This window comes from Cyprinus carpio, chromosome B16 (genome assembly GCF_018340385.1).
Source record: "Cyprinus carpio isolate SPL01 chromosome B16, ASM1834038v1, whole genome shotgun sequence".
Classification (NCBI taxonomy): Eukaryota; Metazoa; Chordata; class Actinopteri; order Cypriniformes; family Cyprinidae; genus Cyprinus; species Cyprinus carpio.
This window is the reverse complement of record NC_056612.1, coordinates 10,635,546-10,651,673: the sequence shown is the minus strand read 5'-3', so window position 1 is coordinate 10,651,673 and position 16,128 is coordinate 10,635,546. Positions and strand designations below refer to the sequence as shown.

The 16,128-nt window shown below is 35.4% G+C and overlaps 1 protein-coding gene across 1 annotated transcript in view; it reads left to right on the top strand.

Annotated features, from left to right (window-relative positions):
- Positions 1–16,128, top strand: part of itga10 (integrin, alpha 10) — a 31,654-nt gene that overhangs the window by 14,342 nt on the left and 1,184 nt on the right. Inside the window, exons 9-29 of the mRNA XM_042740694.1 lie at positions 1,420–1,570; positions 6,176–6,341; positions 6,843–6,916; positions 7,042–7,186; positions 7,304–7,452; positions 8,221–8,364; positions 8,552–8,755; positions 10,123–10,253; positions 10,424–10,590; positions 10,680–10,822; positions 11,000–11,110; positions 11,222–11,307; positions 11,569–11,710; positions 12,423–12,515; positions 12,613–12,689; positions 12,835–12,924; positions 13,028–13,112; positions 13,205–13,318; positions 13,414–13,521; positions 14,839–14,952; positions 15,068–15,163. Of these exons, the coding sequence (XP_042596628.1) occupies positions 1,420–1,570; positions 6,176–6,341; positions 6,843–6,916; positions 7,042–7,186; positions 7,304–7,452; positions 8,221–8,364; positions 8,552–8,755; positions 10,123–10,253; positions 10,424–10,590; positions 10,680–10,822; positions 11,000–11,110; positions 11,222–11,307; positions 11,569–11,710; positions 12,423–12,515; positions 12,613–12,689; positions 12,835–12,924; positions 13,028–13,112; positions 13,205–13,318; positions 13,414–13,521; positions 14,839–14,952; positions 15,068–15,163 (2,590 nt within the window). The remainder of the gene's footprint in view (positions 1–1,419; positions 1,571–6,175; positions 6,342–6,842; positions 6,917–7,041; positions 7,187–7,303; positions 7,453–8,220; positions 8,365–8,551; positions 8,756–10,122; positions 10,254–10,423; positions 10,591–10,679; positions 10,823–10,999; positions 11,111–11,221; positions 11,308–11,568; positions 11,711–12,422; positions 12,516–12,612; positions 12,690–12,834; positions 12,925–13,027; positions 13,113–13,204; positions 13,319–13,413; positions 13,522–14,838; positions 14,953–15,067; positions 15,164–16,128) is intronic.

Genomic DNA, 16,128 nt, shown 5'->3' with positions numbered 1-16,128 from the left:
CAATTTAGTATAAAATATTAACTTTAAATGTAGTTCAAATTCAATCAAGTACTTAAAGTATCGTTTTTAATTTGACATATATATGTGTGTGTGTGTGTGTGTGTGTGTATGTGTGTGTGTGTGTGTGTGTAGTTCCTAAATCCCTTCTAAAAAATCTTCATAATCACTTAAATCCCACTGAAACATCTGCATAACAAATTCTGTATCTTTCTTATATTCAAGAATTTTTTCAAGATTTGTTCAAGATTTTCTCCCTCACAACATCCTGTCTGTGTATAAATGTGGAATCATGGAATAACATTCTTCTCCATCATTAAAAACTGCCCTCTATTTTTCACATACCACACCAAAACAGTTCCATGCTCTTTTGTCAGTTCTCCTTTCATCCCTCTGTGTAGAAAATCTCACATGATTTTGATTCCATCTCAAGCACAGATATTATATTCAAAGTTGCTATTTTTTGTGTTTCCAGCATTTTTGATTCCTTACTACAGTTCATTTACCGTTATTCACCTCTCCTTTCCTGCTTTCACTGGATGTGATTAGGCATAAGGGTGCTGCTTGTTTTTAAACTCTGCACTCTTGCGGGCAGCCACATAGTTATATTTAGCTAGAGTCTGGACGACCGCCTGAAAATCACTAAGTTGACTAACACTGGCTGTGGCCATGAAACTTACATCTTGCAAAATGCATGTCACCCTCACACAATCAGCACAGAAACCTGCTGCATGTATCACTGCTTCAAACATATTATCTGCATTTGTTTGTGTTTATGTGAATTTTAATACGAAATATGGACAGTTTTCAGACTGATATAGGTCTTGAAATTACAGGAATTATACAGGGTCCCAAAAATATAAACTTACACACTTAAAATATATATAATATTTTGCTATTTAACAAAATATGAAACCATATTGCATTTTATTTTTATTATTGTTTTCTATTTTAAATTTATTTTAAAATGTTATTTATTCCTGTGATTTTCAGCAGGCATTACTCCAGTCATCCTTGAGAAATCAAATGTTGATTTGGTCAATAAACATTTCTTATTGTTATCAGTGTTGAAAACAGTTGGGCTGAAAACTGTAATTCCATTTTTTTAAGAATCATTTGATAAATAGAAAGTTAAAGGATGTGTGTTTATTGAAAATCTTTTAGTAAAATTATTAATTATAAAAAAAAAAAAATATATATATATATATATATATATATATATATATATATATATATATATATATATATATATATATATATATATATATGTATATATATATATATATGTATATATATATATATATATATATATGTATATATATATATATATATATATATATATATAAATTCTCTTACTTTTGATCACTTGTGCCTTTAACTATGAAAAAACTTCATTTTTTCCTTTTCCTCACTCATGTCTAGCACTGAGGCCTTTAGTCCAGACAGAGGAGCGAGGGAAGGGGCCACTAAAGTGATGATAGTCGTGACAGATGGAGAGTCCCATGATGGTGAAGACCTTCCTGATTCCTTGGCTGAATGTGAGAAACGTAACATCACCAGATACGCCATCGCTGTAAGTACAAATACACATTCCTACCATAATTAAACCTGACCCCTGGAAAAACCTAAAACCCCTCCTAAGAAAACCAACGAGCGGCAGAGTGTATGCCTAAATATCAGATCTCCACTTAAACTGACCATAATTGGCACTGCTCTATTTTCAGTGTCTCTGCTCAGCTCCACCCGGTTCTCTCGCTCTCTGTCTGCGTTTGAATGATAAAACTGTCTTCCCTCATTCTTTAAACAATCATAACCACATTATTGCTGTTCAGAAATAGACTTAAACGGGGTTCCTTGCCATCAGAGAGATGAACCACACCCTCAAACCTCTCGACACTGACACCCTGCCCCTCTGGGTGGGTCAAGGGGCAGGCAGCACTTCTCCACTGCCACCCAAAACCACAACAGTGCAAGAAAAAGACAAAGTGAGTCTGCCACCATCAGAGCCTGGGGTGTCAGTGTAGCCAAAATGGCTTTCCAACTAGACTGTATAGCTGCTTGTATATTAAAAAAAAAAAAAAAAAAAAAAAATTATATATATATAGCCTATATTTATATTTATATAAAGGGGGTCTTTAAGGATATTTAAAATGAAAAAATAAAATGTCAATAATAATTTTGTTTCAATATTTCAACAATAAGTACAGTTACACTAGGAAAAAAAATGGTTTAGGATTTAGTGACAATTTTCACTCTGAAATTGCTAAGAAAATTCACAAATAATTATGAAGAAACAGCAAGAAACATTCAATAAAGTTAAACATTTTTAATAGAAAGACTGAAATAGTATTTTCTTGTAAAACGTACTTCAATCGCCTCTGTTGTATTTACAACTTTTTTATAGTGTACAAATAAAATGCGTAAAGCTCAAATGCGTAAAGCTCAAATGCCCAAAAGCTGACATCAACACTTATGTCATATAGAGCGAAGGGCTGGATTTCGTATTCATGATTGCTCAACCAATGAAGTAAATTTGGTGTAGGTTTCACTCCCTGTCTAACCAATGGAAGATGGTTATTTTAAGCTTGAAACTTAGAAACTTGAAAGCAGTCTTTATTTTAGTATTTCTGTTTGGTGCCGCTAGTGGCGCAGAAGTTACGTTACACACTTCACCTTTAAAATATTCTGACAGAGGAACTGAATATGAACTCTTTATCGGATATAGTTTCCTTTCATCAAGGCTATTCATGATTACAGTCATGTCTTATAATGTCTGAAGGCAAACAAGTTTTTTTTTTTTTTTGGATCCTACAATCTTAGACCGTTCCAATGGAACAGATTTTACACAGGAGGAAAGCTGATAGCTTGTTCTAATTCATGGAGGATTCAGAGAGAGCACTTGCATATTTTAATTCTGGTATTTATAAGAAGACTGTGGTGACCACAGGTTAAACCATCCATAATCCCTCATTACCATGACTGGATGTGGCTATAGTTTCTATAAAACAAACTATGACATTTGTTATTAAAAATAGCAGACGCTGAGAAGCTACAAATACTATATACTATGCCAATAGAAATGAATTCTGTTCCTTTTTTATTATTATTATTCTTATACTATTATAATATTTTTAAAAAAGAAAAATTATGTGCTCTTGTCATTTTGTTGTTTTTAGTCATTTTATTTAGCTTTAATTTATTTCTGTTTTAGTAGTTTTAGTACTTCAACTTATTTTATTTCAGTGAAATTCGAATGCAACATTTCAAATTTTCAAAGGTTTCATGTTCATTTTAATATCAGATTTATTTCACTTAACAAAAAATGAATAGTTTTAGTTTTAGTTAAGAAGACTGGTTGTTATTATGAACTTCTAAATTCTATATGAAATTATATATACTGTATTGAAACAAATTATATTATAAATATAACAGTATTTAGTAAGTCTTTTAACATTGACTGTTTGGCGGTGCAGATAGAGGGTTAGTGCTGTTTTAGTTTTTCCCATAAGCAGCAGAGATTGACAACGCATAATCAAAAAGAGTGGTGCAATTTTAAATTTTCCCCAGTGCAATCTCTAACAAAATTTAATATAAGCCCATTGGTTATACAGTGCAGCTTAACCACAAGAAAGACTCGAAAGAATTAAAAAGAAACAGAATAAATGTCAAACCATCTGAAAGACATTTACTTTTCAGTTTTAACTGCCTCTCACTGCTGTTCTTGGTGATTTGACATTTCTACTGTACTCTACTTATTGGAACGGAGGACTGTGTGTAAACCTGCTCCTGAATGAGCCCATGTTTTGCTCTATTAGACAAACAGTGCCAGAATGGTGTCCAGATTTGCCGAGTCATCTGGGTAATATGTCTCTCTGCGTCTCCTCTGGGGAACTGTGGAATAAAATTATGACAGCTGGTTTTAATGCCCCGCCAGCCAAAGCATAGCTTTCATGTTTTGATGTGTTTTATGTTCTCCCTCTCTCCCTTTTCATTCTCTTCCTCCTGCACAGAACTAGGGAACGGATGGAAAAGTAAAACACTCACGGGAGAGAAGAGAAACAACCTCAGATGAATTTCTGTATTGGTCGCAGCCAGGATATGTTTTAGACATTACAGGATAGAGATGCTGGGAATGTGAACACGGTGGGTGGGGAAGTGGGTGGGAGTTCAGAACAAAATACTAGGAATGTGCAACAATTACCACTTTAAATTACAGCAGATATGAACTAAAATAGACTGAATATTGCAGATTCAATTGCTTAATTGTTGCTTATGAACTCAAATACCCTCCTGTGTGTGACTAACTTGGTACTAGTTGGGAACATGCCTGAAAAGTTTCAAGTTGCTCTCTGATTGTTTTTGAGAGCAAGAATCCGTCCCAGTCGTAGATGAAACCTAGTAAGAAATGCTCAGTTCTCTGTCCAGGGTGCCAAGCCATCATCTCATGATAGCATGAACACACCTCACACTAAAGGAGAACAGGACAGGATAGATAATTGACAGGAGGCAAAACGAGAAAGAATCAGAAGCAGGATCAGGATTCAGGAAAGGACCACAAGTCAGGACTTGAACATAGCACTTTCCATGAGGCTGTGGGCTCTGACACATACATTTTACGTTTTACATTAAAACTGTAAACTACAAGAGTTAAAGTCACTTTGCAAGTTATTTTGTCACATTTTGAGATATAAAGTCATATTGTAAGATTTGGGGCCCGTACTAATAACTTGCACCAGTGAAAGCTACTGTCAGAAAAAACACGCAGTCAAAATAGCAATAATAAAAAGCATTGAAAAGGTGTAGGCAAAGGTGTGAATGTGCATTTGTAGGATTTTCCCTTTAAGGCGCAAAATTTATGGGAGGAGAATGTTTAAATTAATCATATAAGGTGATTTACTAAGGTCTGTGGTAGTCAGTTTACTATTTTAGTTTCAGTTTACTATTTACGCCATTATTTAACACCCCAAAAAAACTCTACTCTTGATAGATTGCGTTCATTATTATGGAAATGCAATGGCTTTGTTTGTGTTCTTTCATTTGCGCATTTTCTTAGATCACCTGGACATCGTTCCACTCCCATTGCTTTGAAGCCCGAGACACACTGCACTATTTTCGGCTGTCTCAGATGAAAAACTGGCATTGTGAAACCATTGTGGTGATTTCTGTGATAGTGGCTAATAATCGGTGGTCCTGTGTCATAAGAGAGGTTCAAAGATGGCCATTGTCACGGTCTTTGCGACCAAAGATAAAACCTACAATAATTTTCTGACAGTGTCAGAAATTCAGCATGATCATTGCACAGTGTGTTTGCTGCTATGACCCACGTTTACTGACCAGCCAGTAAAAATGCGATATGAAATCAGCACAACATGGTGCTAAAACATATAACTGCTTACTTCAAGCTCTTATCCCTTCCTCTTTAGCTGCTTCCACTTTTTTTCAGCACACATAAAAACTACACCTTCAATGATTAAAGTGGGATTCATCATGCTCTCTTTGTTTACTAGTAGCACATGACATTTTATCCTTCAATAGAAACGTGCATCGTAGCATATGAGTCCATAGTTGCCATCATCATACAGTCTACCTGCATGTCGCACCCACGTTTATTAGATCCTTGTCGCGCAGTGTGATTTGCAATGATCTTATAGGAAAGCTAAAATCGTGCAGTCTGTAGAAGGCAATAAGGGATTGTGGATCCAGATCTTTATAAATTTGAAAGATAAGGACAAATAACTATGACTGGACAAAAATTTGGACCCATATTTCTCATGTTGACTGGAAGTAGTTTATCCAGTCATCATATCCAACCAGCTGAAGTTTTAGAGACATAGGTGCAAGTCAGTGGAGAGTGAACTCATGACCTTGTCATTAGTGGTGTGTTGCCAGTGACTATGAGTGATATTCTCTCTGTTTCCTCTGCGTAGGTGTTTCTAGGATGAGTTTCCTCTGGGTCCTGTATCCCAACATTAATTGATCTATCAGATCATCTGCTTTCACTCTAATGGAATGGAGGAGGTGTTGGCTCTCTTGATGAGAAAATCTATGTTGTTATTGTTCTTCTTCTACTATCTGACTTGTCTCAAACAAGACCAGTGAACAAAAGACTGAGTAATCAGCATTTCCGATAAATTTTCGATCAGTGTATACTTGAAACAATTTGCTCTCTCTTTCACAGGTATTGGGTCACTACATCCGCAGACAGCAAGATCCAGAGACCTTTATCAATGAGATTAAGTACATTGCCAGTGATCCCGATGAGAAATACTTCTTCAATGTAACGGATGAGGCTGCTCTAAATGACATTGTAGATGCATTGGGTGATCGCATTTTTAGTCTAGAGGGTAAGAGAAAGAACATTCATCCTTAATGACCATAAAAAATAAATAAAAAAAATTCTTCCCTTGAAGAGCCAAGTGTGCTTCTTTGACCTAAAAAGAATAGAAAATCAGATTTGCCTTTTACTGAGGATGTTGATGATGTTTTTACTTATTTGGACACTTTAATTAAATTTGAAAATGTATGTATGAACATGTCAGACCAAGCCACATTTATTAAATTAAATTCAATAGAAAGTTCAAAAGATCAGCATCTATTTTAAAAATAGAAATGATAAATGTCTTGTTTTTTTGTTGCTGTTGTTGTTGTTGTTGTTTTGTGTGTGTCCTTGCTGAATAAAAGTATTAATAAAAAAAAAAAAATTGACACCAAACATTTGAAAGGTAGGTAGTGGAAAAAAGGGTTTATTGATATAAATGACATTTACATTCTAATTTGATTGCAGTTCTTGTATGTGTATTCATTTACAATGTGTAATGCAATGGTGATGTGTTCTGCTGTTGCAGGGACTCTGGGATACAATGAAAGTGCCTTTCTCATGGAGATGTCTCAGATTGGTTTTTCGACACACATTTTAGATGTGAGTTTCAATGTACATGTACAATGAATTTTATGTTCACATGCAGATATATTGTATGTACAATTGATGGCCTAAAACATGCAATCATGCTGTAATGAGCTATATTATTTTGGACCATACTGTAGGATGGCATCTTGTTTGGCATGGTGGGTGCATATGACTGGGAGGGAGGCGTCCTGAAAGAGAGCAAAGCAGGGCAGCTCAAGCCCTCAAGAGAGGCCTTCGAGAAAGAGTTCCCATTGGAGCTGAAGAATCACGCAGCCTACTTAGGTAACATTTTACTTTGTGAAACCAACCACCAAATAAATTATTCTTCAAGTTTGTATGTTAACATAACATTTACGGCTATTTACTAATGCTTAGATGTGGATGTGTGGTTTTCTGCAGGTTACACAGTGTCATCAGTGATTGTAGGTGACTGGAGGAGGTTGTATGTTGCTGGTGCACCTAGATTCAAGCACAAAGGAAAGGTCATACTGTTTGATCTCACCCCTGAAGGCGATGTCATAATCACACAAGCCCTAAATGGAGAACAGGTAGATATTTCTCCTTCATTCTTATATTTATTTATACTGACACCCTCCGCTCTCACACACTCTGTCTCTGATCCACAAATGAGATCTCCATCAAACCCTTGTGTGAAGTCCAATTCTTTGAGTTTTGCATTATGCTTCTTTTCTCAGCTGATTTGTTACTGCTTTTCCTCTCTCAGTCCTTCTTTCACACCACATTCCTGCTCTCTTACAATTAATGAGTTTATTTTCTTATTAAACAACAGCAAACTGGGTTTCATTTTCTCAGACCGCTTCTAAAATCAAATATGATACTTAGAACAAAATCCAGAGGTTCGGGGTTGCCACAGTCATGGAAAACCTGAATAAATCAGGGGCTTTCCTAGGCCTGGAAAATTCACAGAAATTAATACAATCTTAAACATTTCTATAATGAATGTAAATTTTTCTAGCCATGATCTGCCCTAAAATATTTTGTCAGGTAGGTATTGCTTTTGTTTAGAGCTTTTGTAGAGTAAAACCTGCTTGCATGCTTCGTTTTGTAAAAGATTTGTTGTTTTGAGTCGGTTCTTTTCATTGAATCATTCGAATGCATTCACATATCAGTTTGAACGATTCATTATAGAACCAGTCTAAAAAAAAGTGATTTTTCTTTCCTTCTTATTAATATTCATATTTATCAGTATTGATCCATACTGTGTGTGTGTGTGTTTATTTTCCTAATGGAAACACATTGGTTTAAAAGTGTGGGAACCTTCGGATTGCTTGACATCTTTTTTCTCTCTCTGACAGATTGGCTCATATTTTGGCAGTGAGGTGTGCGTGGTGGATGTGGATCAGGACGGAATAACAGACATCCTGCTCATAGCTGCTCCCATGTTCCTGGGAGCAGGAAACAAAGAAACAGGCAAAGTCTATGTCTACTGTCTGGATGGGGTGAGAACCACAGTGGTAGTACTGTTTGTGTAATGTATATGTGAGAGACAGAGAGAGATTCATTCTATCACGCTAAACAACATATTCCTCTATACTTAAATATATGCCATTTCAGAAAATGAATGTCTAATTGTATGAAAATTTTATCTGAAATGTCTCTGTTTCTGACTCTATATCTCTCTACCAGGATGGTTTTGCTCCTAATGGTACACTACATTCTCAGAAGAAAGCACAGGATGCACGCTTTGGTTATGCTATGGCTGTAGCCCCTGACCTTAACCACGACGGATACGCTGACCTGCTTGTGGGAGCTCCGCTAGAGGATGACCACCAGGGAGCTCTTTACATCTACCACGGCGACGAATACTACATCATACCTCAGTATAAACAAGTAAATATAAAAAAGTGGGAGACCACTGAGACCAGAAAATCTGTTGACATCACAAAAAAAGGAAATGCAAAATAAATATATATATATATTATATAAATGTATTAAAATTATGAAAAATGAAGAAATATGTTTAGTAGTAATTTTAATAGATTTATTGAACTTTACAAAATGTACAAAAAATTTATTATATTCAAAAATTTATTTAATTGTGTTCAGTTTTGAGAATGTACACTACTGTTCAAAAAATTGGGGTCAGTAAGTTTTTTTTTTTTTGGTTTGTTTTACATTTTTTTAAAAAAGTCTCTTATGCTCAACAAGGTTGCATTTATTTGATCAAAAATATGGTAAAACACAGTAATATTGTGAAATATTGATTTATTTTTAAATAAATATTTTTAAAATGTAATTTATTCCTGATGGCAAAGCTGATTTTTTTGCAACACTTCAGTGTCACATGATCCTTCCGAAATCATTCTAATATGCTGATTTTGTGCTCAAGAAACATTTCTTATTATTATCATGTAAAAAAAAAACAAAAAAAAACAGTTGTGCTGCTTAATTTTTATGTAAACTGATATATTTTTCAGAGGTTCAAAAGTACAGCATTTATTTGAAAACGAAAACTTTCTTTAACAGTATACATGTTTTACTAACTTTTACTAACTTTTGGTCAAATTATTACATCCTTGATGAATAAAATAATTAATTTCTTAATATAAAAAAAATTACTGACCCCAACTGACTGTAAAACTAGTGACCACTTTTAAACTGGCGATTAATTCCCTAGTGAAATATAAATATACTAAAATGTATTTGAAATACATTAATTTCATGCTAAGTATACTACAAATACATTTATATATGTATGTACTTAACAGAAATACCCTGCAATTGTACTTTTAGTATACTAAACCACTATTAAAATCTGCTAAATTGGAACAACTAATTTTGAACCTAATGCACTTTAATTGTGTGAAAGTAGTTCTGAAGTGCCACTAAAGATATACTGAGGTATATTTGATTATGCTAAAGTGCAACTTTATATTTTGCATTTAAAGACTGATATTATTCAAAATTCATACAATCCTCATTATATCATTAAAACACATTTTAGGCTTAATATTATGAAATGTGCATTGTGCACAAATAGTACTCCAAATGAAGTTTAATTATAATTTTTATATCAGGAAGTCTTGAGCAGTAAATATGTTTTGAGTTTTGAGTTTTGAGACTATACTTTGGTTTAAATTTTTTAAATAAATTTTTACTAGGGTGACCACTTTTTTGATGGTCTTTAACTTTTAGACACTGTTATACCTGCAATTTATACTTCACATACTAATAAAGCTCTCTTTTTCTCTTTGTAGCGTATCCCAGGCTCCTCTCTCTCTTCAGGGCTGCAGTATTTTGGCCGTAGCCTGAGCGCTCTGCTGGATCTGGATGGGGATGAGTTACTGGATCTTGCTGTGGGAGCACAGGGCACTGCCGTCCTACTGAAGTACTCTATGCCTCATTACAGTCTTGTGTTTTTATGCATCATCTAAACACTGACATCATAGCCATCAATTCGTCACTTTAAATTGTGTGTCAGACAGTAGTAAAGTCACGTTTTGAATGACCCATGATAACAAGTTCGCTTGACTCCTGACCTCTCTCTGTACTCTACAGGTCACGCAGTATAGTGCAGATCAATGTCAGCCTGTCCTTCCAGCCACACTCCATAAATGTGATACAGAAGAACTGCCACAGGGCTGGACGAGACTCCGCATGCCTTAACGCCACAGTTTGCTTTCTGGCCCTGTCTCGCTCTCCTGGCTCTTATGGCACATCTTTTGGTAAAGTGTCATGTAACCAAAAAGCTTTTCTTCCATTGCTGTGTTACATACACTTCCTAAACTACCACCACATCTGTTTATTTGTATAGATATGCAGATGGGGGCCATGCTGGATGACAGAAAGATCTTGGCTCGTGCTCTGTTTGACTACAACTCCCAGCGGCAGACCCTAATGGGCGTCACTGTTCGTGTAGGGCAGACCATATGCTACACGCTACCATTTCATGTCTTTGTAAGTCTAAATGGCTTAAAAATCAATGAAGTAAAGGATAATGTACATTTACCCAGTCGATATGGCAAAAAGGTTTTGCCCTAATGGCCGACGGACTGTACATTATCCTTATTATTACATGAGTACTTACTGATTGTTTTCAAGCAAAAGTGTTTCGGTCTTCCTTTATAAATCTAGGATACAGCTGATTACATCCGACCAATCAGCTTCACTTTGCGCTTCAAAATCAATGACACAGAGAGCGGCCCGGTACTAGATGAGGGCTGGCCAACAACATTCAAGAAGTCTGTGAGTGCTATTCAGTTGACCTATTCCTTTGAAAAATAGGAATATAAATGAATGGGTTTTCCCCTCATACTGCTGGCTAACGCAAAGTTTGATCTCTTTTATTGCCTTTAGATCCCATTCTTCAAAGACTGTGGGGAGGATGATGTGTGTGTAACTGATCTTGTTTTACAGGCCCATATGGACATTTCTGGAACAAGGTAACAGAGAAATTGTCCTCCTGCTGTTGGCATGTATAGAATAAGCACACCTTATGATCCACAAGTAGTCTAGACATGTTGACCATTGGCAGAACTAGTTGCTTTAACCCCTAGTGCTATGTTAATAGTTCAAATAGAAATATTTAGAGTAACATTTTTAAAGATTTAACCAGTTCAGTGACTACTAAACCTGAAACCGTGATTGAAATAACATGTGTTACTGTAATGTAATGTCAGTGTTGCTCTTATGTGTTCTTGCAGGCAGCAACCGTATGTTATACGCAGCCCTCGGCGACGACTTGCAGTAGAAGTGCAGCTACAAAACCGGCTAGAAAACGCCTATAACACTAGCCTCACCCTTCATTACTCTAAAAACCTGCACTTCAGCAGTCTGAGTATACGGGTACCAGCACAATCTCTCCTTTAAAAAATAAATAAATAAATGCATATTAGCACAAACACACCAGCATGTGTTAAATATGGCAGTGTGATTGTTTTAGGCCAAATGAGTAATATAGTAGATACTTTACTAATAAATGTCACAATTATGTATACAGAATATATACTACCAATATAATAATATTTTTTGAGGTTAGATTTTTTCAAATAAATGCTGTTCTTCTGAATGTTCTATTTATTAAAGAATTCCGAAAAAAATTATCATGGTTTCCACAAAAATATTAAGCAGCACAACTAATTTCAACATTGATAATAAAAAAAAGTTTCTTGGGCACCAAATCAGCATATTAGAATAATTTCCAAAGACTGGAGTAATGACTCCTGAATATTCAGCTTTGAAATTACAGGAATAAAATACATTTTAAAATATGAAAAGCTATTTTAAATTGTTTTTCCAGTTTCTTTTTTTTTTTTTTTTTTTTTGATCAAATAAATGCAGCCTTGATGAGCATTAGACTTCTTTAAAAATAAATAAATAAATAAATAAATAAATAATCTTCCATCCCCAACTTTAGAATGGTAGTGTATTTAAAGAAAAGTATTCTTGTTTATACATATAATTTATACAAAAATACAGATGAATCACATTTCATGCTTCTTCATTTCTCTTTCTGCCTCATTTTTGTCTCTTTCTTTCTCTCTATCTGTCTTAATAGGAAGACGCCCAGTTTAAGATTGAATGTACGGCTCTAAGCTCAAACAGTCACTCCTGTAATGTCAGTTACCCAGTGTTCCGCTCTCAGTCGAAGGTAAGCCTCTGAAAGGATGAAGGTTTGTCATCATAATTCATTGAAACCGTTTTGGTTCATTGACCAGTGATTCTCCAAACTGTCTCATTTTTCTCAGGTGAACTTCATGTTGGAATTTGAGTTCAGTTGTACGTCTCTTATCAGTAAGGTCCAGATGAAGCTTGTTGCTTCAAGGTACACACACACACACACAACTTAAACCATTAGCAAATGGTACTGCCCAAGGATGTCATGGCCATAAAATTTATTTTAAATAATTAAATTTTTTTGGAAGATAAACATGTGTTATGTTAAAATGTGTATGTGTGTGTTGCCACAGTGACAGTGTGGAGAGTGAAGGCACACTTTCGGACAACAATGTACAGTTACAGAGTATTGTACAGTATGAACCAGATCTCTTCATCACAAGGTTAGTTCCCAACATCCTTTCCCTTTAACAACCTTAAAATGCATGGATGTTCAGTGTGCAGCATGCATATGTGGTTGTCTTATTTCGGCTTAATTCACTACAGTGACTCCAACCTAAACCGCTATGAGGTCCACCCAACCAGAACCGTGTCTGAGGGGACAGGACCTGAGTTCTACACACATTTCAGGGTGGGTCAAAGTAAACCTAATAGGCTCATTGGTTTATGTTTAAAAAAATCACAAAGCTTATAAGTACATGTAAGTATGTTTTTTGATATCAGGTGCAGAATCTGGGCTGTTATGCCGTCAGTAATCTGGAGCTGACTGTCAATTTGCCCGCCGTGGCTTCAGGAGACAGAGTTTTCGCGACGGTGGTTGATGCTTTCTCTTATAATGTAAGTAGCAAGTGTATGTGTTTATACATTCTTACTGTAATTCACGTGCATCTTCGTGTTCATGTAGTTGTTGGTTTTTTTCTGTTTATTTGTAGTCTTCAGGTGTGAACTGCAGTATAGTGGGTGATCTATCAAAGTTAAAGTCCAGCCAGAGAGATGTGCGTCCACTTCACCCAGAAGACATGAAGAAAGTTGAACTATTGGTGAGAATACAGAGGTTATGTTCACTGACAGACTAAGTAAATCAATTAAAGGGATACTCCACCCCCAAATGAAAATTTTGTCATTAATCACTTACCCCCATGTCGTTCCAAACCCATAAAAGCTTTGTTCATCTTCGGAACACAATTTAAGATATTTTGGATGAAAACCGATAGGCTTGAGACTGTCCCATAGACTGCCAAATAAATAACAGTGTCAAGGTCCAGGAAAGTATGAAAGACATCATCAGAATAGTCCATCTGCCATCAGTGATTCAACTTAAATACAACGTTATGAAGCAACGAGAATACTTTTTTTACACGAAGAAAACAAAAATAATGACTTTATTCAAATACATAATGTTACGGTTGAATCACTGAAGGCAGATGGACTATTCTGACGATGCTTCTCATACTTTTATGGACCTTGACACTGTTATTTATTTGGCAGTCTATGGGACAGTCTCAAGCCTATCGGTTTTCATCCAAAATATCTTATATTGTGTTCTGAATACGAACGAAGCTTTTACAGGTTTGGAATGACATGGGGGTAAGTGATTAATGACAAAATTTTCATTTTGGGTTGGAGTAACCCTTTAAGTTAAACTGAATTTTGATTTGTTGACTTTTTTTATTTGGAACACGCTTGCAATTAACAACTTGCTGTCTCTGCATAGACATTATTCTTTGCTGTCAAATCGCCATCAAATTCTAGAGCTGTCAGCCTCTTTTTGTCTTGTCTTGACAAAATTCCTATATTTGGGTGGAGGAGAAAATAAAATGAAAACAAACTGGAATGATTCAGAGAGTTTTGGCTGCATATCTATGAGAAAAAAGGCAGCAGAAGAGGCCCAAACTACAGAGGGATACTGATCCTAAAATTTAAAATGTGTCTACTGTATATAGTTTTTTGTATAAAGACCCAATTTATGAAAAAGAAATATTATAAATATATATTTTATATACATTTTATTTGTATTCATTTACTAAATTATTTACTTATTTCTTTTAATCTGATTTAAATTAATTTATTAACCCATGTTTTCCCTTATTTTAATCATATTTTATTATTTATTTATTTATTTTAATATAAATTTTATTAATTATTTAGTTTTTTAATAAGTTTTCTCCTAACATATCCACAGACTCCCTTTGTAAACACTAGTTTAAAAAACCCGGACCCAAATTATCAGGGACCGAAACCACCATCAGAGGCTGCATGAAATGATTCTATATGTAAAAAATAACCAATAGATCGCTAATTGAATCTACTGCTGTAAACAATCTTATACTATAATATCATTTTGTTTTCATATTTAGAACTGCACTTCCTCATGGTGTGTGGAGGTTGTGTGTCACATCCAACAGCTACTGAAAGGACAGACAGCCTTGATCCGCCTCACCAGGAGGATACATGACAACTTCTTCAGACAGGTGACATCTCTCTCTTTTATTCCAAACAGGCAACTGGCTACAGAGGTCAGATGTATTTACTGGGATGTGTTTGTGTTTCAGTCTCTAACCTCTGACTACTGTGTGCTTCTGTCAGGCCAAGTTTAAAGCAGTGACAATAGTGGGCTCTTACCAGCTGTCTGCTCGGGAGTCCAATCTGATTACAATGGGAAATGCTGCCCTCTTGAGGGAGGTGAGAAAACTGACAGGACACAAACTCATAAACCAGAGATATCCAAACCTGTTCCTGGAGGGCCACTGTCTGGTCCAAACCTAAGTAAACACACTTGAACCAGCCAGTCAAGGTCTTCAGACTCACTAGAAACCAGAGATTGTCTTACTATTGAGAGATGAGAGGGTCTGTATTCTTCTTCCTTCTGCACAATCAATGCCTAAACATAACTTGTAATGAATCTGAGGTGGTCAGGTAGTACAAGCTCTTAGAAAAGTCCTAGTTATCAAGTTGCTATTCTATAAGGACGTGAACTCTTTTTACAAGTTGGTATTGTAATTACGGTAATTACGAGATTATGTGAACACACCTTTACTGTTGGAGAAAGTGTAAAGGTCAAACGTGTGCCTTGATCACATTATAGCCTTGACGTCATTGAATTTCAGTCAGAATTGTATGACACTCAATCGCTGTTTACAGATACCATAGGAATAAATGAGAAGTGCTGTAAGCTGAATCCCACCTGTCGCAAAAAGTCAGCTACTTCTATAAATCTCCTACAAATTGATTTTTTTTGTGGTAAACTCTAAAAAATAGTTCAATCAAAAACTATTGTTTAGTGTAAAACATGTTTGAAGATTAGCTGGCAGGCATTAAATGATGAGCCGTTTCCTCAAAAAAGTAGTTTTTTCAGTGTGACCTCTTCTCCATTGACATCCATTAAAAAAACCGCCTCTGGTCTCCTTCCCTGCGCACAGCTTTAGCATTAGCATTAGCCGTTACACTTTTTGGCTAAAGGTTGCAGGCTTCCAGACTGTTACACAGTGGGGTCTAAAATTGTGAGACCACTTTTGAAATGTTTCTGTTTTGGTTTTTTGTTCATCACAAATTATATTGTTAGCATGACAATTTGAGTGAAAATTTCATTTCGCTAAATCTCACATTCACTTATTTAGTTAGTGACGGAGAAACTGTTTATTTTATTT